The sequence below is a fragment of the Sapajus apella genome, unplaced genomic scaffold (assembly GCF_009761245.1).
Source record: "Sapajus apella isolate SASKATOON/1434 unplaced genomic scaffold, GSC_monkey_1.0 scaffold43, whole genome shotgun sequence".
In the NCBI taxonomy this organism is placed as follows: Eukaryota; Metazoa; Chordata; class Mammalia; order Primates; family Cebidae; genus Sapajus; species Sapajus apella.
This window is the reverse complement of record NW_022436983.1, coordinates 12,369,939-12,393,031: the sequence shown is the minus strand read 5'-3', so window position 1 is coordinate 12,393,031 and position 23,093 is coordinate 12,369,939. Positions and strand designations below refer to the sequence as shown.

General features: G+C 43.7%; 1 protein-coding gene across 8 annotated transcripts in view; it reads left to right on the top strand.

Moving 5' to 3' along the window:
• UBR4 (ubiquitin protein ligase E3 component n-recognin 4) overlaps nt 1-23,093 on the top strand; it is a 137,575-nt gene that overhangs the window by 51,210 nt on the left and 63,272 nt on the right. Inside the window, exons 40-62 of one of the 8 annotated variants that reach the window (XM_032300609.1) lie at nt 1,649-1,831; nt 2,742-2,900; nt 3,246-3,398; nt 3,999-4,226; nt 4,625-4,782; nt 5,765-5,936; nt 6,196-6,397; nt 7,217-7,380; nt 7,833-8,049; nt 8,877-9,093; nt 9,861-9,893; nt 11,045-11,108; nt 11,546-11,680; nt 12,999-13,173; nt 13,878-13,961; nt 14,051-14,191; nt 15,052-15,173; nt 15,866-15,977; nt 18,025-18,155; nt 18,278-18,455; nt 18,908-19,012; nt 20,583-20,714; nt 21,768-21,942. In XM_032300609.1, coding sequence (XP_032156500.1) covers nt 1,649-1,831; nt 2,742-2,900; nt 3,246-3,398; nt 3,999-4,226; nt 4,625-4,782; nt 5,765-5,936; nt 6,196-6,397; nt 7,217-7,380; nt 7,833-8,049; nt 8,877-9,093; nt 9,861-9,893; nt 11,045-11,108; nt 11,546-11,680; nt 12,999-13,173; nt 13,878-13,961; nt 14,051-14,191; nt 15,052-15,173; nt 15,866-15,977; nt 18,025-18,155; nt 18,278-18,455; nt 18,908-19,012; nt 20,583-20,714; nt 21,768-21,942 — 3,440 coding nt within the window. Of the gene's footprint in view, nt 1-1,648; nt 1,832-2,741; nt 2,901-3,245; nt 3,399-3,998; nt 4,227-4,624; nt 4,783-5,764; nt 5,937-6,195; nt 6,398-7,216; nt 7,381-7,832; nt 8,050-8,876; nt 9,094-9,860; nt 9,894-11,044; nt 11,109-11,545; nt 11,681-12,998; nt 13,174-13,877; nt 13,962-14,050; nt 14,192-15,051; nt 15,174-15,865; nt 15,978-18,024; nt 18,156-18,277; nt 18,456-18,907; nt 19,013-20,576; nt 20,715-21,767; nt 21,943-23,093 lie in introns of all 8 variants that reach the window. The other 7 variants (XM_032300608.1, XM_032300610.1, XM_032300613.1 and 4 more) reach the window with 7 other exon arrangements.

Here is a 23,093-nt window from a genome sequence, read left to right as displayed (position 1 = left end):
CTTTTACTTATAGTCCTTTAGATAACTTTCCTTTAGTTTTTCATGTCAGATGGGTTGTAAGGTATAAATCATTATTCACTTTAAAACTGGCTGCTCAGCACTGAATATAGGACTTCTGATGTAGCCTTCCTGGCCTTTTTTTAGCAGCAGAATTAAGTAGCAGAAAGTAAAGTGGTGGCAACTCCAAAAGGGAAGTGAACAGATATTGTGAATGAGATACATGAATAGATCTCATAAATTGGCTTTTTTTTTTTTAAGAGTCTCGCTCTGTCACCTAGGCTGGAGTGCGGTGGCATGATCTCAGCTCACTGCAATCTCTGCCTCCCTGGTTCCAGCAATTCTCTTGCCTTGCTCAGCCTCCTGAGTAGCTGAGACAGGAGGCACGCACCACCATGCCCAGCTAATTTTTGTATTTTTGGTAGAGAGAGAGTTTCACCATGTTGCCCAGGTTGGTCTCGAACAACTGTGCTCAAGTGATTTGCGCAACGCAGCCTGCCAAAGTGCTGGGATTATAGGCGTGAGCCACCATGCCAGCCAAAGTTGGCTATTTTTAAGGGACTGATACTCAGTTGGAAATACACACATTCATACATATATTCTGGCATTTTATTTAAATCAGTCACAGTTTTTGCCAGGCATGGTGTACCTGAGGAGTTTGAGACTATCCTGGGCAACATGGTTAAACCCTGTCTCTACAAAAAATGTACAAAATAATTAGCCGGATATGGTATGCATCCTTGTGGTCTCAGCCACCTGGGAGGCTGAGGCAAGAGGATTGCCTGAACCTGGGAAGTCAAGGCTGTAATGAGCTGGTATTGCATCACTGCACTCACCAGTGCACTCCAAGCTGGGTGACAGAGCAAAACCCCGTCTCAAAAGAAAAAAAAAATTAGTCACAGTTTTATTTGATATTCTTGGAATTTAAAAATGTCATAAAAATCAGTCACACTTTGAGAGCATTGGTTTTTAAATATTAAAGATGAAGTGAAAAAATACTTTTGTGGGATTGGGGACCCATAAAGTTGCTTTCTATGTTGCCAGATTAGATCAATGAAAAAAAATTTCATCTGTCATCACCGTTTATAAGACATTGAACATTTTAACTTTTTTTTTTTAAAAGAGACCACTACCTTGTATTTAAGTTTAGTTTTATGAAAAAGTTTACTATGGTTTTTTTTTTTTTTTTTTTTTTTTTTGAGATGGAGCCTTGCTCTGTCGCCCAGGCTGGGGTGCAGTGGCACGATCTCAGCTTTATCTCCCAGGTTCAAGCCATTCTCCTGCCTCAGCCTCCTGAGTAGCTGGGATTACAGGCGTGTGTCACCATGCCCGGCTAATTTTTGTATTTTGAGTAGAAATGGGGTTTCACCATTTTGGTCAGGCTGGTCTCGAGCTCCCGACCTCATGATCCGTCCGCCTCTGCCTCCCAAAGTGCTGAGATCACAGGCATGAGCCACCGTGCCTGGCCTACTATGTTGTTCTTAATGGATTGATAATAACATTAACAAATTTACTCAGCCATCCATGGTTTGGATGTTGAAATCACTGCTTTTGAATGACTAAATTGTGCAGTGTCTCAGTCGCATGAATAGTGTGTGAATCCACATGATTTTATTTGCCTCATTACTGGCTATGCTTTCTTCTTTGCCAGGTTCCTACCTTAGGCTCCCAGGAAGGTGCTTTTGAGAACGTGCGGATGAATTACAGTGGCGACCAGGGCCAGACCATCCGGCAGCTGATTAGCGCTCATGTGCTCAGGCGGGTGGCTATGTGTGTGCTCTCCTCTCCCCATGGGCGCCGCCAACATTTGGCTGTCAGCCATGAGAAGGGCAAGGTGGGTCCTCCAATGCCTGTGCACTTACTTTAGGTCATGTTGTCTTAAATGCTAAGCAAAATAGATCGATGGCCACTTTCGGGTTAGCCCTCTGTGGGAAAAAGTCCGTTGGATTCTAAGAATGCTTTATGGACAGATCTTGAGCTTTTCAAATACTTAAACCCTGAGTTAATTTGATTAGAACTAGAGCTGGTATGACCAGGACAGACTGTTTGTAATTAGTAAATTTCCACTCAAAACGTATTCTTCAAGCCCTCAGGAAAAGGTAATGACCAGCAGTTACCTAGGACAGCTTGGCTCCCAGTATTGCCTTATTTGGACACTCTGGAAGGCATAAGCGGAGAGACAAAAGTTTTCATAGGAACACTCAGTGTTGCTTATGTAGACCTGCCCTGCCTTCCCAGCTCTCTTAAGGATACAAGTAAATTTGTATTGTTTTATAGAGCTAGTAGAAGTTGGAAGAATGCTAGGTATCTGAACTCACACTTTTCTGTATTCTGGCCTCTCCATCACCACTAATGTTGTTTTCACTTTTAAGTGAAAAGTTAAAAGATCTTTTAAAGATAGTCTTTAAAAGAATTCTAAAATCATTTAAAAAACAGTTTCATAGAAAATACTAGAAAAGGACAGTGATACATAGATATTCCTAAACTATTTTGTGAAATAACTCTATAAATTGGCTTCATTACTCATCTCTTCTGTCCTACTTGGAAGGACAGAATGAAAGACATGGCTTTTAACCAGGAGAAATACAGACTAATATTGATCGAGGATTTTTCTACTAGACTTAACTTGTAAAAAAAAAAAAGTGCGCAACCTATTATCTCTTATTGAAAGATTTTTTGTTACTTGCTTTGAGTTCTCTGAGAGGACTAGGAGTAAGAATAAATTGGTCATTGTTCCTTTGCAGATCACTGTTCTGCAGCTTTCTGCTCTCCTGAAGCAAGCAGATTCCAGCAAAAGGAAGTTGACTCTGACCCGCTTGGCTTCTGCCCCAGTTCCTTTCACTGTGTTGAGCCTCACAGGAAATCCCTGCAAGGAAGACTACCTGGCGGTTTGTGGGCTAAAGGTAAAAATCCTCATCTAGGTTTGATTACCTGGAACTGGGGATTCTAGTCACCTTCTCTCCACTATTCTCAGAACTACTTTTTATTATTTATTGTTGAGATTAAAACTTAAAACCTACTGAAATGCAAAAGGAATTTTTCTTTGAATTTTTCCTAGATCTTTGGGATTTCTTTGATATTGGAAATAACCTTTGGATTCACGAAACCTGAATATTACTAGACAGTCTAAATACTGTCTAAAGGCAGGGGATATTGGGGGGAAAAAAAGGAACATCAGAAGTCTGAAATGAATTAACCTACTTTCCCACATCATCTTTTCACCATTTTGTTCCTTAAACATTGTCCAGGACTGCCATGTGCTCACCTTTGGTAGCTCAGGCTCTGTTTCGGATCACTTGGTTTTGCACCCTCAGTTGGCAACGGGGAACTTCATCATCAAAGCCGTGTGGTTGCCTGGTTCACAGACCGAGTTAGCAATTGTCACTGCGGACTTTGTTAAGGTACAGTTACAGTTCTTTGATGATATGGTCCTAGAATTTTTCTACTTTTAAATCTAGAATGTCTGATCTTCATTATGTGTTAGCTTCTCCCAAAAGTTAAAAAATCAGCTGGGCGCCATGTCTTGCAACTGTAGTACCAGTACTTGGGAGGCTGAGTAGAGGATTACTTGAGGCTTAGTTCAAGGCTGCAGTGAGCTATGATCATGCCACTGCACTCCAATGTGGGTGATAGAGCAAGACCCTGTCTCTAAAAATAAAAATAAACCATATTTTTTCGCGTTTTGCTATGTGGCTGAGTGGGAGCTTTCTGTCTTTAGGCAATAGGGAATTGATTCTGGTTCTAACTTCAATGTACCAAGGGCACACCTATAACCGTACTTGTTACAGAATTTATGTATGTATGTCTGTCCCCTACTCATTCCATGAAGGAAAGTGAAAGGTGTTCTGTTCATCTTTATAGGACCAGTGCCTAACCATTTTTTATTGAATGGAGAATGAATGCCTGTTATTGGTCAATTTCAGCTATTTGGATTCACTAAGATATGTGGGGGATGGGACTGAGACAGATTTCCCTTGTTTAGTTTTTCTTCCATCCTGCAGATATATGACCTGTCTGTTGATGCCTTGAGTCCAACCTTCTACTTTCTCCTGCCAAGCTCCAAGATAAGAGACGTTACTTTCCTTTTCAACGAGGAAGGAAAGAACATCATTGTTATAATGTCTTCGGCTGGGTACATCTATACTCAGCTCATGGAAGAGGCCAGCAGTGCCCAGCAAGGACCCTTCTATGTCACAAATGTGCTGGAAATCAATCATGAGGACCTGAAGGTTAGAGCACATGTTGCTATTTCCTTCAGTTCAGATTTAATTATTTAGCAACTATCTATTCTTTTTCTTTGTTCTTTTATAAAATTTTTCTGTGGACTTCATCTAACTGGATCTTTTTTTCTTTTTCTTTGTTTTTCCTTCTAATGTTTTGCCTAATAGCAAAATCTCTTATCCTTTAGGATCTCCCAGAGACCCTGGGAATAATGGAACCGATTGAAGTATAGATCTCTTCAGTTCCATTATTCTCAGGGTCTTTGTAAGATTTACCAACAGGGAGCTCATGCTTAGAGTATGAGAGCACCTGATTATGATTGAAAACTAATAACCAGCATAAACTGGAAATTGGTAACCAAGGCAGCATGAGGAGTTACTGCAAATATGTGTCTTTGTACCAGCAGGACAGTAACAGCCAGGTGGCAGGTGGTGGTGTGTCCGTGTACTACTCCCATGTGTTGCAGATGTTGTTCTTCAGCTACTGTCAAGGCAAATCATTTGCAGCCACCATCAGCAGGACAACCCTGGAGGTGTTGCAGCTCTTCCCCATCAACATCAAAAGGTGGGAATGAACATTTAATGTTCAACTTTCACAATGTTCACATTCAACGAGGGAGCTCTACTCCCACTCCCAAGTACTGCTATCTGTTCTGGGTTTTGTGAAACTTACTTTTCTCCAGCCAACCTTTGTCTTCCCTGCTGGGTATCTTTAAAATTAGGAGCATCTGGGCTTGGCAGGTTGGGTTGTCTCCACGGCTTGTCCTCCACTGTGTAGATCCCAAGCTGTCGAAGGTAGTTTAGTGGTCCACTGTTACTCAGAAGGAAAACCTATAGTTAGTTATAAATGTGACTTCAATGTGAGAAGGAAACCTAAGTTTTTCTTAGATGCTCATTCTGCCGCAGTGCCCTTTAAGTTTTTCTCCTGAGGCAAACTTACTCTGTTAGCAAATGGAATGTATCAGTAATGGGGGCATGGTTGGATTTGGGGGAGGAAGAGACTTTTCACCAAGTTTGCAGATAATAGAGGGATGTGTTAAGGGAGTGAAAGTTTCATTTAGGGAGGAGGAAGAAGAGGCTTACAATATCTTCCCGTGTTTCTTATCTGCCATTGATGACCCATTGTAGCACTTTCTTTCAGGCCTTTCTTTGGGAATTACATGGTTTGGGATGAAATAAAATGAATACCAGCTTACACTAACTCACTGTGTTTGAAGATCCTTATAGGACAGTGGATCATTAACCTTAGGCAGCTCCATGGCCCTATGCTGTTGGCAGCCTCTAGGCACATAGGGCCACCTGTTATTCAGAAATGGAACGTTTCAGTGGAGATTCCAAATGAGGGCTGCCCTGCCAGAAGCACACATTAGGGTGTGTGAGCAGGTGTGCATGGCTTGGAATAAAACTAACCTGTGGATAATCTGAGTTGCTGGCCAAGGATATTGATCTGGAGTCATGTAGCCAGTTAGAGGATGGTTTTTAGGTCAAGAAAAGAACTATTAAATGGTGACTGACACGCTAACCATAGCCAGTTTTGTTGTCTGCAGTTCCAATGGTGGCAGTAAGACGTCTCCTGCTCTTTGCCAGTGGTCTGAGGTGATGAACCACCCTGGCTTGGTGTGCTGTGTCCAGCAAACTACAGGGGTGCCGCTGGTAGTCATGGTGAAACCAGACACTTTTCTTATCCAGGAGATTAAGACTCTTCCTGCTAAAGCAAAGGTCAGTGCCATATTTTCCCATTGATTACTTTGCTGTGAACCTGGTCTCTTTTTATACTTTTATATTCACTTCACTTCCCCAGCTCTTTCAATGGAGGCCCATGAAAGAGTTCTTTTTTCTCCTACATGCCTTTTCTTTGCCACCCTTCTGTACAGCCCCTCAACTGACTGTGAAACCAGTTGCATCTCTCCTCTTTTTCTGTGTGGTTGCTGATCTGTAGGTATGGAAACTAAGACCCTCCTTTGTCCTCTCCTCCTAGATCCAAGACATGGTTGCCATTAGGCATACGGCCTGCAATGAGCAGCAGCGGACAACAATGATTCTGCTGTGTGAGGACGGCAGCCTGCGCATTTACATGGCCAACGTGGAGAACACCTCCTACTGGCTGCAGCCATCCCTGCAGCCCAGCAGTGTCATCAGCATCATGAAGCCCGTTCGAAAGCGCAAAACAGCTACAATCAGTAAGGCTTCTTCTCATAAGACTTGTGGGGGAGTAGGAATGGTGTGGTCTTCTAGACAGTGACTCAGAATAGACTGTTGCAAATGTCTGTGAAGAAATGGTGACTGTCCTACTTGCACATTTTGTAAAGTTAGAGGTATGTGCTGGCTGATTTCCTGAAAGCAGAGTCACAGTTCCAAATGGCAAACACCCACTGGCTGCCTGCTTCAGGCCATCAGTTCTTTGGTGCCTAGTAACAAGTTATGTCCTGGACCTTATTTGAGAGATTTTTCTCTCTAGGTTTAGGGAGAATGACTTTTCTGAAGATTGCAACTGATTGAAGTATAGATCTCTTCAGTTGGTTAATTTCCCACTGAGTAGTAAAGAACCCACCACAGGTCTCTGAGCTGGTGGTCTCGCACTTGACTGACTGAGGACTCTTTAGGAAAGTGAAAGCTTGAGTTTAGCAGTGAGCAAATCCAGCTAAGCAAAGACCATTACCATGATCCAAAGGGATCATCACATTACCGTAAATTTGCTCTGGAGTCTATGTTTGAAAGACTGGTTTATTCATTTACATTCTTATTTACATTGTTATTAACTGTATACCCAATACCAATGCCAGATTTCTTTGTATTGCTAGGACATGTTGTAGTTAGGGATAACAACCATTGGAGAGCTAACCACATGTAGGTATCATGCTGATGCAAGTGTTCTAATCCAGAGTTTGCTTAGAAAGATGAGAGTGTGAATGTGGGTTCTGTCTGGGAGGAGTCTTTGCCGATGGCATTGAGGCAGAGGTGGTCGAGACTCTCTGACAATCTGGTACCATTCTCTGCAGCAACCCGCACGTCTAGCCAGGTGACTTTCCCCATTGACTTTTTTGAACACAACCAGCAGCTGACAGATGTGGAGTTTGGTGGTAATGACCTCCTCCAGGTCTACAATGCACAACAGATAAAACACCGGCTGAATTCCACTGGCATGTATGTGGCCAACACCAAGGTAAGAATTGCACTGGGCTGGGATCAATTCCTGGGTAAAAGGACTCATAAACAATGTGGTTTGAGAACACATCTCCTTTTAGAATGCAAGCATAGAGTATATATTCATAGTCACAACTCCTGATTCTAGTTAAATGATTCCTTAGAAAAATGGATATTCTCACTCACTTGCCAAAGGATGTCTGCAGGTTAGGTTTCCACCAATACCAGCAGGTTACTGTGTAAACGACACCAAAGAGATTGTTAATGCTGGGCGGAAGGAAGCCTGACGTTGAAAAGAATCTGTTCTCCTCCCCTATTTTCTCATTTTTAGAAACAAGGAGGTCATTACCAGGGAGTTGAAAGGATAAGATTTAATGAGCTTCACATGTTGAGACAATGTCAGAGAAGGACTCCTAGTTTGAATTTAAGAACTCCTTTTAGTTTCCTGATGTGTGCCTTGTCTCCCCACAGCCTGGAGGCTTCACCATTGAGATTAGTAACAACAATAGCACTATGGTGATGACAGGCATGCGGATCCAGATTGGGACTCAAGCAATAGAACGGGCCCCATCGTATATCGAGATCTTCGGCAGAACTATGCAGCTCAACCTGAGTCGCTCACGCTGGTTTGACTTCCCCTTTACCAGAGAAGAAGCCCTGCAGGCTGATAAGAAGCTGAACCTCTTCAGTGAGTCACCAACCCCTGGCGCAGACACTGTCCTCATTGTGACTGCTAAATTGGGTGCCACTGGTCTGTGGCTCTCCAGTATTCTGGGATCTGTCCACTCTACTGATTTTCCTGTCCTTCTCTCAGGAAACTTTGAGCTTAGGAGGCAGGGTGACAGGAAAGGAGTACACCGGAGCATGGGAGCAGTAAAGATAGGGCTGCACTCTGTGAAGTATTCATTTCTGTAATGTTGTGTCCACCTCACTAATGGGGCAGCTTCTGTGTTTAGGCTGAGAGAGGCAGATTGATGTGAAATTGGAAGGCTTTCTTAAAGCACAAAGGAAGACCTCAGGTCACACATGGCTGAGAGATGGTTAGTGATAGCTTGCTATGCCATTGAAAACTAAACCCTCAGAGTGCAAATCCTTGAGCCTTAAGACTGCATTTCTCTGTCATTTATTGGCCACTGTCTGATACTCTTTCTCTTGGAAATTGTTGTTGTTAGTGTGAATGATCTTGATCTGTACTTTGAACAAAGAAAGTGTGTAGAGACCCCTGGGAGTGAGGGGTAGGGGATACAAGTATTATGAAGCAGAAGAGGACCCTTACAGTGATGGATAGGGACTCTAGTGAGTGGGAGAAGCAATTGGTTTTTGGTCCATGGAACTTTTTCCACATGTTTTCAGCGTCTATACATGACTAAAGTGCTGTGAATATCTCGGAAGATAAAGTTTCTCTATGTCTATAAAATTGATGTGATTTACTTCTTTGCTCCAACTGTTCTGGTCTTTGCTTTGGAGGGGTGGCCCTTTAGAGAATGTGCTTCCTAAAGACCTCTCTTATTGCAGTAGGGGCCTCGGTGGATCCAGCAGGTGTCACCATGATAGATGCTGTAAAAATTTATGGCAAGACTAAGGAACAGTTTGGCTGGCCTGATGAGCCCCCAGAAGAATTCCCTTCTGCCTCTGTCAGTAACATCTGCCCTTCAAACCTGAACCAGAGCAACGGCACTGGAGATAGCGACTCAGCTGCGCCCACTACGACCAGTGGAACTGTCCTGGAGAGGTACTAGTTCTGGCAGGGGTTGGCTCCAGTTTTTACATTCCCCACTCTCACTGCAGAACTTTCCTGTGTCTTGAGCGAGCCAGCTTCTAATAACCTTCTCAAAGCTAGCCTGGAATTTTTTAAAGTTTTCTCACCCACATTCAGTGTCTCTTTAGTGTGCAGACAAAGCCTGAAAAATGTGCTCAGTCATCTGACACCAGAGTCTCTCCCTGGGCAGAAGTTCTGTCCCTTCTCTTAATGCTTAGGTACCCTTTAGAGGCCATAGGCTAGACGATGCTTAAGCCAGTATTCTAGATTAGGATCCAGGCTTGCTGAAGTGATAGGAAAACACCCTCCCTTCCATTCTGATCTCGTCATCTTCTCATCATCTTTCTCTGCAGTAGCTACTTCTGTGGTAATAACATTGCCAGCAAGAGAGGCTGACTGCTGCCTCTTATAGCAGAGTCCAGAGTTTCCTTAGGTCTCCCTACAGTGGCATTCTAAAGCATTGTGCTTGGCTTCTTTGTGCTAGGTAGTTGCTGGTTTGCCATGGTAGATGAAATATTATAGTTCATGATGTAAGATTATGAGTTTCTTACATTGTAAGTCACAAGAATAGCATTGCTTGGAATCACTGCCTCCCACCAGCAGCCTCCTCCCTCCCTCCCTTTCTCTTTCTTTTTCCCCCACCACCCTATCCATACATGATTTGCTTAGGATGTGTTTCCAGGTTTCTCTGAGCTTCACATTTTTTTCCTTTTTTTTTTTTTCTTTGCTTCTCCCCCAAGTTCTGAAACTGAGTCCCTAACCAAGCTGGACCGGTTAGTATGCCCTCTTTCTTTTCTCTGCACGAGTGAGTGTGTGTCAGAGAGCAGTGTAACCAATGGTGTGGCTTTGCATTGATTCTGCTTCTGCTGAAGAGTCCTCCTGCTTCTTTCTGTTCTGGTCATTGCATGGCTACAGAGCTGTCCATGTGTAAAAATGTAGTATACGGAGGATCGTAAGTGCACACTTGATGTTGGCCGTGTCAGAGACTCTCTTGTCAGAGACTCTCTCAACTCTCTTCCTTACCCGAGTCCTCTCTGCTCCCTCTCTAAGTGGATGAAAAGGGGGTTCGGGGTAGAGGGATTAACAGCAAAGTCCTACCATCTGATAAACCACTAGAGAGCTTGTTCTGTCTAAATTTGCTTTATGCCTCAGTTCCCTCTTCCCTTGTTCTTTATTGCCTTCCTCTACCCCTTAACCCCTTTCTTTCCAGCTACCTTCTGAATATTTTTCTTTCTCTGTCCAGAGCTTCAGCTGTCAGGATGTTGTTCTTTTTACTATGACACATTAAACTCAAAGGAGTAAACCCTGGGAAGCATGTTACTTGGTATCCTTTAATAGTAATAGTTGGGTTTCCTATTTCTTCCCTAAGGGGAAATCAGTTTTCTAAAGATGCTTTGTATTACCCCTTGAATGTTGGCAGTTGGCATGCATCTGAAAAATAGTTTGTTCTCTCCCCCATACTTAGAGACTCATAGGAAATGCCATTGTGCATATATAACTTTAAACTTCCCAGTATAAGAAGATGGTTTTACCTTTCCCTTTGTGTATCCTTTTGCCCACTGATCTCTGGGCACCTGAGCTTTGGGTCCCATTGCATCAAGACTGTTAAGCCCATCTCAGTGATCCCTGCCACAGGCAGCAGAAGGAAGCACATTTATCCTCTTTGAGGAAGAAAAGCCCTGTCTTTGAGTTACGGATTATGAACATGGCCTCAGGTTGATCTCCGAGCAGGAGCCAGGTTTCTCCTGGCCTGTAACATAGGAAACGATATGCATGGTGCCTGTGGCAGGTCTTATTGTGCTTTGATTTTGTATTTGGCATTCATTAGCTGTCCCCAAGGTCCTCCTGTCTATAGTTTGCTTAGGCTAAAGCGCAAGGCAGAGAGAATGGTGTTGTACTCAAGCCAGGTTTTCTGTCTCCCCAGGCTGGTTGTGAGTTCTTTAGAAGCCCTGGAAAGCTGCTTTGCTGTTGGCCCAATCATCGAGAAGGCAAGTCACTTTTTCAAAGCACATGGAAGCTCCCTGAAGAGGCAGGAAGTCAGTGGAGTTGTCTGAGGCCCTGATGCCTCGCAGCTAAAGAACATTTATAGTAGCATAATCTTGATTTACTAAGAAGCACCAGAGAAGTCTTCAGCTAAGGCCTTATGCCCTACTTATGGGGCCCATATTGAGCGTGTGTCATAGAATAGGATGCGTGCTGGTACAAGAATACTGTTCTGGGAATCACGAGGTTGGATTCCATTTCTTCACCTGCTAGTAAGGAGGATTATAATTTCTGAAACTTTTTATTTTTTTCTCTTTGCAGTCCATGGAGCATAACCTAGCCCTGGTGGCCTAGAAGGAGGGAAGTGGCAGGCAGAGTGTAGATAGTTCATTCTGCCTTGAGTTGGTGGGACTAGTGATAACCCTGCTGTCTTTTGCTTCAGGAGAGAAACAAGAATGCCGCTCAGGAGCTGGCCACTTTGCTGCTGTCCCTGCCGGCACCTGCCAGCGTCCAGCAGCAATCCAAGAGCCTTCTGGCCAGCCTGCACACCAGCCGCTCGGCCTACCACAGCCACAAGGTAACCGTTTTCTCTCAGGGATGCCTGTGTAGGAAAGGAAATTGCATTGCTAACAGGGAATCAAATAAATTAGCTTTTCACGGTAAAGCAACAGCACAGCAAAGAAAGGTAGAGGATAGCATTCAGATTACACCCACATTGTCTAGAGTTTCTCCTGAGAAATTCACAAGTGCCACTCAAAACTGAGGATAAGCCAGCAACTGGGCCCCTGGTTTGTACATATTTTTCTGTCACTCTAACAGGATCAGCAGGACTTAAGAGAGGGAGGGGGCCGGGTGCGGTGACTCACGCCTGTAATCCCAGCACTTTGGGAGGCGCAGGCGGGCGGATCACGAGGTCAGGAGATCGAGATCATCCTGGCCAACATGGTGAAACCCCATCTCTACTGAAAATACAGAAATTAGCTGGGCGTGGTGGCGTGTGCCTGTAATCCCAGCTACTCGGGAGGCTGAGGCAGGAGAATCCGGGAGGTGGAGCTTGAACCCGGGAGGTGGAGGTTGCAGTGAGCCGAGATCACACCATTGCACTCCAGCCTGGTGACAGAGTGAGACTCTATCTCAAAAAAAAAAAAAAAAAAAAAGAAAGGAAGAGAGGGAAGGACATTGAGCGTGAGTAGCCTTCTCACTGGAAAGGGTGAGGTGAGGGAGTCCCTCAGGAGATAGACTGCTAGTGTTTCAGCCGTGGCACAGCACGAGAGACGTATTACCCTTGTTGGTGAGACAGGTGTTGAATAGTGGTTACAGTGCCTCTGAAAGGAAAATCTGGGGAAAGAGGATGTCACCTGTGAAAGAAAGGCATTGCCAAAGGAGACAAATTGGGCTAATTTCTATAGATCGAAAAGATGACAGTTCAGACCCCTGAAGAAGAAGGGCTCTGAGAGAAGCCGTCAGCCCAGAGCTTTGGTTAGCTTCTGTACCTCCAGCCCAGGGAACTGAGAAGTGTGAGTTTAAACTGCTGAGCCTCTCAAGGAAAGGCAATTTTGGATCGTAGTCCCTGGGTAATACGATTTTGCTAAGAAATGACTCTTCTACTGTAGTAGAAAGAAATCTGGCAGTCTGGAGAACTGAGTAGATTCGAATTTTCCCATCAGACTTTGATAATGCACAGTTTTTATTTTTTAATGACATTAATATTTTATGTATTAGGAAACTTTATATGGGGCTGCTTTGAAGATTTTTTTGTAGGTGGTTGGTGGTCATTGGCCTGTTCTCTTGAGAGGAGGTAATAATCCTGACGATCTGCCAGCTTTTCTCTCCTTTTTGCTTTCGTACCCAGCCCTTGCTTATGGCTGACCCTTTGTTGCCCTGTTGTTCTATAGGATCAGGCCTTGCTCAGCAAAGCTGTGCAGTGTCTCAACACATCCAGCAAAGAAGGGAAGGATTTGGACCCCGAGGTGTTCCAGAGGCTAGTGATCACAGCTCGCTCCATTGCCATCATGCGCCCCAACAACCTTGTCCACTTTACGGAGTCAAAGCTGCCCCAGACGGAAACAGGTGAACTTGGCCTCTGGCTGTGATCCTGAGATCTGCTTCATACACTGATTTACTCTCTCATTCTTACTGTTCTTACCGGCCTCTGACTGACTGCATGCTCAGAGACAGGGATTTTGCTTCCTGGTCTTTATACCTGGTAGGGCCTTTTGTCATTGGGATTGTACCATTTTAAACACATTCTTTTTCCAGTGATTATCCTTTTGATTATTCTTGAGATCACTTATGTTCTAGACATCAGATATAATCTGTCTTTGAAGTTATGACCTCTTAGGAGCTTTGGGGTAAAGCTAAGCTTGGTTGGGCCCTGGTCACTTTAAAGCAGCTGTGGCTTATCTTTCGCTTTCATGCTGTTCTTTTGTCAGTGTTGTTAATATGTGTAGCAGCTTTCTCAGTGCTTAGTGCTGTTTCCTCATCTCTTCTTATGTTGCCTGGGTAGCAAACCTGTTTTGTCATTGTCTAATTGCTGCCTTTAGAATTCTCTGTTATGTACATGCTCCCATATGCTATCATCATCCTGTTCCTCCTTTAAATACTATAATCCCAGAATTATTCTAGAGAAATCTCTAGAATGTTCAGATGTTCTTCTAGGGTTTAGAAGTTGAACAGTTGGAACTGAGATCTTTGAATCTGCTGTGAACATCCTAAATGCTCCCCCTTCGACTTAATTCTAACATACAATGTTTTCTGCGATATTCCTTTCCCAGACTGTTTTTTTCCTAGATGTGCCTGCTGGAATCTAGGGATAGTTGGCATATTGATTGGGGCCCCACTTGAAACTCCCTCCCCAGGCAAGCTTCCTTGACCTGAGTTAACCTTAAAACAAATTAAATTCCATCTCGGATTTACCATCGTTGATAATTTTCTTTCTCTTGGTTAGAAGGAATGGATGAGGGGAAAGAACCGCAGAAGCAGTTGGAAGGAGATTGCTGTAGTTTCATCACCCAGCTTGTGAACCACTTCTGGAAACTCCATGCATCCAAACCGAAGAATGCCTTCTTGGCACCTGCCTGCCTTCCAGGTATGTTAAAAGAGCTACTTGAATCTTGGTAATGAAGCCTGAAGTAAGGTCTGTCTTTGAACAGCTATGACCCTTAGCCATTAGCCTTCCTTCTTCGTAATCCGTTTCTTCCAGAATTCATAACTGGGGAGTAGAAGTCTGTGAGATAAATGCAATGTTCCTGAGACAGGAATTTACCAGTGTAGCAGAGTGGCATTTTCTTGTACCATATCTTTTCATTGGGGTTGAATATTTTACATAAAGAGGCACTGTGTGTGTGTGTGTGTCCTCAGTGGCTTATAATTGTTTTAAAAAGTCTTTGAAAACTTGATTTAAAGCCAGCTCAAAAGGCAAAAGTATCTGTTCTATGTCTAAGCTATTTGGTCTCTAACTTCTTACACTATTGAAAATTCAGGTGGAAGGGTAAGAGTCTGAATAGTAATACAGAAAGGTAGGATGATCCTCGTGCTCATTTATGTTTGGAGGACATGTGGGTGGTAAACCTAGAAGGCATGTCAAGGTTATGTTTTGCCATCACCTGAGGCTGGGGGTTAGTAGGGGACATTTAGTATCTGCCTTCCTCTTCGTATTTCTTTGCCTTATCTTTTGATATCCAGAGGGTTTGGACAGCTACTTATTTCTGTGACTCAAGATATCTGGAAAGGCTTTTGAGGACAATTTGGGAAATAAGGAAACTGTTAATGAAACAAATCACAAGTAATACTTTCAGACTACTGTGTGTATGTGTGTGAGTGTTTTTTTATTTTGTTTCCATGACCTTTTATGTGGAGATACAAAAAGTTACACTTTTGTCTCAGACTCTCAAGTAGTTAAGAGTTTTTTCCTCCAGATTTTCAAATGATGTTTGTCTCCCCCTTTAGGCCTAACTCATATTGAAGCAACTGTCAATGCTCTGGTGGACATCATCCATGGCTACTGTACCTGTGAGCTGGATTGTATCAACACAGCTTCCAAGATCTACATGCAGATGCTCTTGTGCCCTGTACGTAGCATCATGATCCCAGATAGCGCTCAGCAGCCAGGGAATGTCTGGAAAATTGTTTTTAGTTTACTAAACTAATGAAATAAAATAGATTTAAAGGAAGCTGAAGGGAATTAAGTTTCAAATATCTATAAAAGCTTTAAGATCTTACTCCATGGAGGAGAACAATTTGGAAAGGGGACGGGCTTTGTCTTTCTTGTTCAGTGCTGAATCACCAGAGACTAGTTGCTTGCTACGTAGTAAGTGCTAGGTAACTCACTGAATTGTGACTTGAATGAGGGAATGAATGAATGTAGCACATCAAGATTTCTATTTCCAGTGACCCTCTCACAGAAGCAAAATGTTAAAACTACTGATTTCAGCACAGAGCTAAGATGCGCACTGGGGGCCTGTTCATCTGATAAAAAGACAAAAACATTTGTACGGAGCCAAAGTGGCTTCAGGAGCAAATGACCTGCCAGTTTATATCACCAGGAACTGAGAGACAGGAAGTTAGTGAATGGCTTTTGTGTGTGCCAGATCAGGAAGAGGGGATTAACTTAACCTGCTGAACTTGGTCAGCTGGGTTGCAGGTGAGAGTAGTGAGGTATTCTACATGCGTGTGAGCGAGTGGCCAAGAAAGGAAAGTGTTCTATAGAGAGTTTCATGAATAATATGAAACCAAAGCATGACAGTTTTCTTTTAAACTTCAGGATCCTGCTGTGAGCTTCTCTTGTAAACAAGCTCTCATTCGAGTCCTAAGGCCCAGGAACAAACGGAGACATGTGACTTTACCCTCTTCCCCTCGAAGCAACACTCCAATGGGTAATGTGAGGTCTGGGTTTAGGCTTGAGCCTGTATTTGGGAGGAGGGGAGAGAGGGAGGTACAGTAGCATTAGACATGCTGCTTATGTTGACCAGGGTCCTGGAGACTTTTGTTTACAAATTTTTCTTTTTCTAATCCTACCTTGCCCCATAAGGAATTTAAGGTGGCACATCAAAATTTATATAGTAAATAGAATAAAAATAAAGATCCAAGGCCATGGGAAAGTAAAAATACCATGGTAAAATCAAGATACAGAAAATCCGTATCACAAGGTCCTGCATGGTTGTTAGGGGAGGGCCTTATATTTGGCTGAAAGCTTCCTAGGAGCCATAGCAAAAATAAAATCACAGTGACCAAAGACAAAACAAAAACATAACTTTTCTTGGCATAGAAGCTCTTCATGAAATGTCCATTTTGTTGCCAAAGGGGCAGAATCTTTAGTGTACTTACCTACAATAAGTTGGATGGCAGATTTCACAGGAATTTCACTTATGATACACTTGGGCACAGTCAACAGCATAACATTTTACAATTCAGTAAAAGCAATTCTAACAGGTGTCCAAATAACAGTGATATAATTCTGGTTACTTGGTTTGATGTAGAAGTAAATTTCAAATGAAAGTCACTATATACTTTTTTTTTTTTTCAGTGACTTACTGGGTGTGATGATACTGAGTCACTGTGTACTTTTAAATTTTCTTTATTTTTTTATTTTTTTTTGTTTTTTTCCTCTGAGACAGGGTCTCACTCTGTGGCCCAGGCTAGAGTGCAATGGTTTGATCTTGGCTCACTGCGACCTCTGCCTTCCAGGATCAGGCAATTCTCATGCCTCAGCCTCCCGAGTAGCCACTGTGCCCAGCTAATTTTTGTATTTTTAGTAGAGATGGGGTTTCACCATGTTGGCCAAGCTGGTCTTGAACTCCTAACCTCAAGTGATCCGCCTGCCTCTGCCTCACAAAGTGCTGGGATTATAGACGTGAGCCACTGCCCAGCCTGTACTTTTAAATTTTCTAATAGCAATATTATAAAGAGTTAAGTAAAATTGATTTACCAATTATTTAATCCAGTATGTTAAAAATGTTATTTCAACATATTGTTAATATAAAAAATTGTAGTGAAATATTTTGCCTGTTTTGGTACCATCTTGGGAATCTAGAATGTATTTTACGCTAGTGGCACATCTCCTTGTAGACTAGCCATGTTTTAAGTGCTCAGTAGCCACATGTGGCTGGGACAGTGCACGTCTAGAGGAATGTACACAACTTTGTGATTTTCAGACTATCTTCCTTGAATATCATTTATCTTGTCTAAGCTTTTGGGTTAGGCAGCAGTTTGTGGCTCTTTTCTCCGGCAAGAACCTGGAGTGGAGATAGTTTGTTTCTAACCGACATATTTACATGCTTTAACAATCCATTGAGTGGAAGGTGAGATCTCTGTCCTCTTCTGACAATTAGGAGTCTCACCTGGACTTCTTTATTAGAAGGCCTTCTCACCTTCACACAGAAGCAGGCACAGGCAGGGCCTGCAGTGGTGTCCTTGGTTTCCAAGTCAATGGTTTTATGCTTCAATTCTTGTTCTTCTCATAATAATTACATAGTGTGACAATCTCACTGACCTAGTTGTTTTAGAAAAAAGTAGTGAAATAAATTCTAATCTGCCATGACAGACAAAAGATAAAGATCACAGTCATATGATTTTTCCTGTCTTATCCAAGGTCTCCTGAGAGTTAGTGGGCGCTTGTGGGGCCTACTGGTTTTAGATATCTCTGCTTTATGTAAATCCCTTTGGAGTCCAAGGTTGTTGCCCTCACCAGCTGGAAAATTTTATTTCTGTAGGGGACAGGCTGTCACTGCCAACTCCATCTTCCCAGATGCTGTAGGTCCAAGAGAACCAGGGCAACCGTAGCACCCTGGAGCTTTCCCACTAAAGTGGTGCCGAGTGCTAGCTGGTAGCTTGTCTTGGGTTTTTATTGCCACATGACTTATCGCAACTTTGTCAAGGGAGGAAAGCAAGCACCTTTAGGTGACTGGGGTTTCTTTGACTCAGGAGACAAGGATGATGATGACGATGATGACGCAGATGAGAAAATGCAGTCATCAGGGATCCCGAATGGCGGTCACATCCGTCAGGAAAGCCAGGAACAGAGTGAGGTGGACCATGGAGATTTTGAGATGGTGGTGAGTCTCTGGCAGCAGGAGAAGGGGAGGAGGAGCTTCAAAACTCTCCTCTAGCTCTTATTCAGTGGACTTCCAGAAGTTACCATTTACCATGGGACACTGACAGAGCTTTCTCTCTGCAGTCTGAGTCGATGGTCCTGGAGACAGCTGAAAATGTCAACAATGGCAACCCCTCTCCCCTGGAGGCCCTGCTGGCAGGCGCAGAGGGCTTCCCCCCAATGCTGGACATCCCGCCTGATGCAGATGACGAGACCATGGTTGAACTAGCCATTGCCCTGAGCCTGCAGCAGGACCAACAAGGTAGAAGGCCATGCCAGGAGCAAAGCGGCCCATTGGCCTTGCACAGGAAAAGAGGGTTTGGCAGTTACTGATTCCAGCTGACTTAGCTTGTCCCCAGATTTGGGGAGAGGTTGATCTGGGTGAGAGCTGTTCAGAGATACAGGTGGAGAGTGAGAGGGATGTGGTGGGAATTGGAGTCTGAGTGCCAATCTCATAGTTTCTGCCAGTTTGGGTTATTTCCTCTTGAATCTTAGATTCCTCCAGCCTGTGTCCTGCCTGAGCTGAAGGAAGCATTCCACCATCTCTGTAACTGAACTTGGTGGGTGGACAGCAGTGGCTGTTGGCTAACTTCTGTAGGCCAGAGGAGGTCACATGCTGGTATTTGGAGACTCTTGAGGGCAGCAGGTGGCCAAAGCAGCGCTGTGGATGGGACCTGGAGGGGATGTTGTGCTCACTCTCCACTTGTTTCCCAGGCAGCAGCAGCAGTGCCCTGGGCCTGCAGAGCCTGGGACTGTCCGGCCAGGCACCCAGCTCTTCCTCTCTGGACGCAGGAACCCTCTCTGACACCACAGCATCAGGTAACTGTCCACAGCAAGGAGCACGGCTCAGGGCCCCAGGACCCTCAGGCCTTGTTTCCACTGCTGTGAGAGTGTAATGGGCAGCTGCTTTGACAGGCCATTCTGGACTTCCTGCTTCTGCCTTGGCTTTAGAAACATGGGTGTGGAGGGTGTAGTGCTGTGGCTCGGCCACGCCACACATAGCTCCGCTTCCTCACACTTTGCATGCTGCCTGGCTTCAGCTCCTTCCCCACGGAAAAGCCGAGAGAACAGCACGCAGGCCGATCAGCTAGAGGGCTTCCACTGCAGCTTCCAGCATTCTTTGTCAGAGTGCTAGCATTTTAGACAATATGAAAAGAGAGACAGGAAATAGAACTCCTACCTTTTACCTTTTTTCTCTTCATTTGCAAATAAAAGGAAAGCTACAAGAAGCTGGATTGTACTTCGGAATTCTTGGTTGGTGTGACCAAGGATCAGGGATCTGTGAGCCTGAGAGAGAGGGTTTTTGTGGACAATCAAAATCTATAGGAAATCTCCAGAACTCGTCTTCTCTTTATTTTCAATCTTTTCCGTAATCTGATAAGAAAAAAAAATAGAAATGTTTCCTGAATAGAGAGTTGGACCACGTGGAGATTCCTGGTCAACCCCTGAATAATTTAAGGTTGATTTGTAGTTTTTTAGACTGATGCTTCCTTGTATTTGTTTTTGTTTGTTTTTTCTTTTCTTTTGGAAGTTTCAGCCTGGGTAGATAAGAAAGGGAGAGAGCGGCCGGCCCCACCCACTGCCATGGCTTGTTGCTTTTCTCAGGTCTCTTTGGTTGCTGTCATTTCAGACTCTGAGGTTGCTGTTGTGTTGTGCCAGTCGTGTTCCCGCTGTGCTCTGTGGCTGTTTTGGCTTTCCTCCTCCATGTATCTCATCCAGCATTTTCCTCCTGTCTCAGCTCAGCCCTGTTCCTGGATGCTGTGGCTGTCTCTGGGGAATTTCCTTGCTTCATTATTAGCATCTGATAAGGATGATTAGGAGGTGTGAAATTTCCCATTGAGCTCCCCTCCGGACCACTTGCCAAAAAAACCAAAACAGAGTTGATTCAAGAGCTCATGCTAAATGATTTCCTAGCATAAGCAAAAATTGACTGATTTCAAAACAAGTCTCATTAAAATTCAGAGTTCTATGCTTTAAATGGTAGTGGCTAGTTTCAGATCTCTCAGCAGGTGTCAGTAACACCTAAAACAATGGTGACCATGAAGTGTTTTAGCTAGAAACTCAGCGTCCATGTCACAGATTCTCATTGAATCGCTGCACTTTTCTACTTGCACCTTAATGTAAACAGCGAAGGAAATGCCCAGTGAACTGGGTTTTCTTCACTCCTGTCTGAGTACTGTTTGCAATGCACCATGTATAGTGTTTGTTCCTGTTAGTTACTAACCAGCAAAGCAAATCTCTCCCCTTTTTTTTGATGACAGGATAAATAAACTGCATTGTGTCCTATGCACTATGTGGTTTGATGCTTTCATCCCAAGAAGGGTTTTTTGTTTGTTTTTTTGTTTGTTTTTTTTACCTGTAACAGCTCTTATTACTCTCTCAGCTCCAGCCTCAGACGACGAGGGCAGCACAGCAGCGACAGATGGTTCTACCCTTCGGACCTCCCCTGCTGACCATGGTGGTAGTGTGGGCTCGGAGAGCGGGGGCAGTGCAGTGGACTCAGTGGCTGGCGAGCACAGTGGTAATGTGCCATGTGGGGGTCCTGTCTCCTTGGGCAGAGGGTGGCGACAGAACAGGAATCTCTGCTTGGGTCCTGGGATTGGTTTTTACAAAGAGAAGCTATAGAGACTCATTGAAAGTCTTGTGGAATTCATTTGGCCTCAACTTTTGAGTTTCAAATGTTCAGTGGCTTAAGCTCAGGGGGTTAGTATTAAATTTTTTACAGGTGCATTTAATTATCTGTTAGTGGAAAAAAAGCAATGACATGCATAATTCTTTTTTTTTTCCCTCTCACTCTGAAACTGCAATTACGTGCATAATTCTTTTTTTTTTTTTTTTTTTTTTGAGACGGAGTTTCACTCTTGTTACCCAGGCTGGAGTGCAATGGCCCGATCTCGGCTCACCGCAACCTCCGCCTCCTGGGTTCAGGCAATTCTCCTGCCTCAGCCTCCTGAGTAGCTGGGATTACAGTCACACGCCACCATGCCCAGCTGAATTTTTGTCTTTTTTAGTAGAGACGGGGTTTCACCATTTTGACCAGGATGGTCTCGATCTCTTGACCTCGTGATCCACCCGCCTCGGCCTCCCACGTGCATAATTCTAAATCACAATTAGCCTAAAACAGTTATTGTGTGACCTTGAAACCCATTATCCTATGGTTTCTGCTCCTTACTTATTTGGGGAAGAGTTTTTTTAAGCAATCTGATTGTTAATGATCTGTTGTATTGATGTAGCAGACCATCCACACAGTCTACTAGCTGATGAGGTAGAGCTCTAGAATGAGGGAGCGCGACAAAGCCATTTTGGTATCAGTCTGTGGTTAGCAGTCAGATACGATTTTTACAGACGAGATCAAGATCGTTCATTTAGAGGGTCTTATCTACTGGGGAAGAGTGAATGACTACTGTGAGAGTGACTTAGCGTCGTGCTGGGGGGGTCTTACTTAGCTTTACATATAAGAAAAAAAAATCTAATGCTACCAGTTATTGTCTAACTATTGCTGCTGCTTTAGAATGCACTGGGCTCCATCATGCTTTGGGAGTTGACTTGTGCTTTTTAAACCATTTTCCTTTAGTGTCCGGCCGGAGCAGTGCTTATGGTGATGCTACAGCCGAGGGGCATCCAGCTGGACCAGGAAGTGTCAGCTCAAGCACTGGAGCCATCAGCACCACCACTGGGCACCAGGAGGGAGATGGCTCTGAGGGAGAAGGAGAAGGGGAAGCTGAAGGAGATGTCCACACTAGCAACAGGTCAAGACCTTTTCCTTCACAGTTAAGAAACTTGCCTGTCTGAGACTATTTCAAGAAAAGTAGGACTGATCAATGGCAGGAGGTGGAGCGGTGATAACAATGTATTTCTTTTGTAATATAAAAGTGTAAACTTATGAAACAGTTTAAAATCTTAGGAAGTGCTCTAGGTCTGTTTTTGTCTTAGAATTATTTATATCAATTACAGAGAAAATAGAAAGTTGTCTTTCTCTAAAGGCTGCTCTAAGTACCTTAGTAACTGTAAAGTGGTTATCATAAAAACATAGCTTCCTTATTCAAATCTTTCCAGTTTCATCAATATCCATACACTCAGTGTGTGGCATCCTCTTTACAAATTTTACTGCTGGAGGCTCAACATTTAGGTATACGTATTAGATAACCTAGAAGTGCTCCTTGTTTAGCATGCTTGTAAGGTGAAGGAGAAATAAGATGTAGCAAATACATGCATATGCCTAGAAATACCAGTGGTGGACCATTTTGAAATTAAGAGTGATACAAAATCCTACTCCATTTTGTGGTGGGGTTTGGTACTAGATTGGTGAAGTGAATGTATTCTTAACCAAGAGGCAACTAGAGAAATAGAAGAAAAACCTGAAAAAATACTCATGATACAATGTTTGTTGAATTTGTTGAGGCCAGCAGTTCTTATATTAGTGCAAAAATAGTAAGTCAGAATATTTTTTTCTTTTTTTGAGACAGAGTCTCTCTCTGTAACCCTGGCTGGAGTGCAGTGGTATGAACACAGCTCACTGAAGCCTTGACTTCCCAGGCTCAGGTGATCCTCCTGCCTCAGCCTCCCGAGTAGCTGGGACTACAGGGGTGCAGCACCACACCCAGCAAATTTTTGTATTTTTTGTAGAGATGGGATTTTGCCATGTTCCCCAGGCTGATCTCAAACTCCTGAGCTCAAGTGATCGCTTACCTCCACCTCCCAAAGTGCTGGGATTACAGGTGTAAGCCACCATGCCTTGCCCAGATTTTTGGACCTAATGATTTCTATCAGGGAAAAAATTGGTGCCTGATGCAGTCAGGCATCAGAGTAAAGGGGGCATCAAAGAGTGCCTTTCACGTTCCCTGTATCCTGCTGGTTGAACATAAGATGCTTATAGTTCTGGATGAATTTCTCTGGTTCT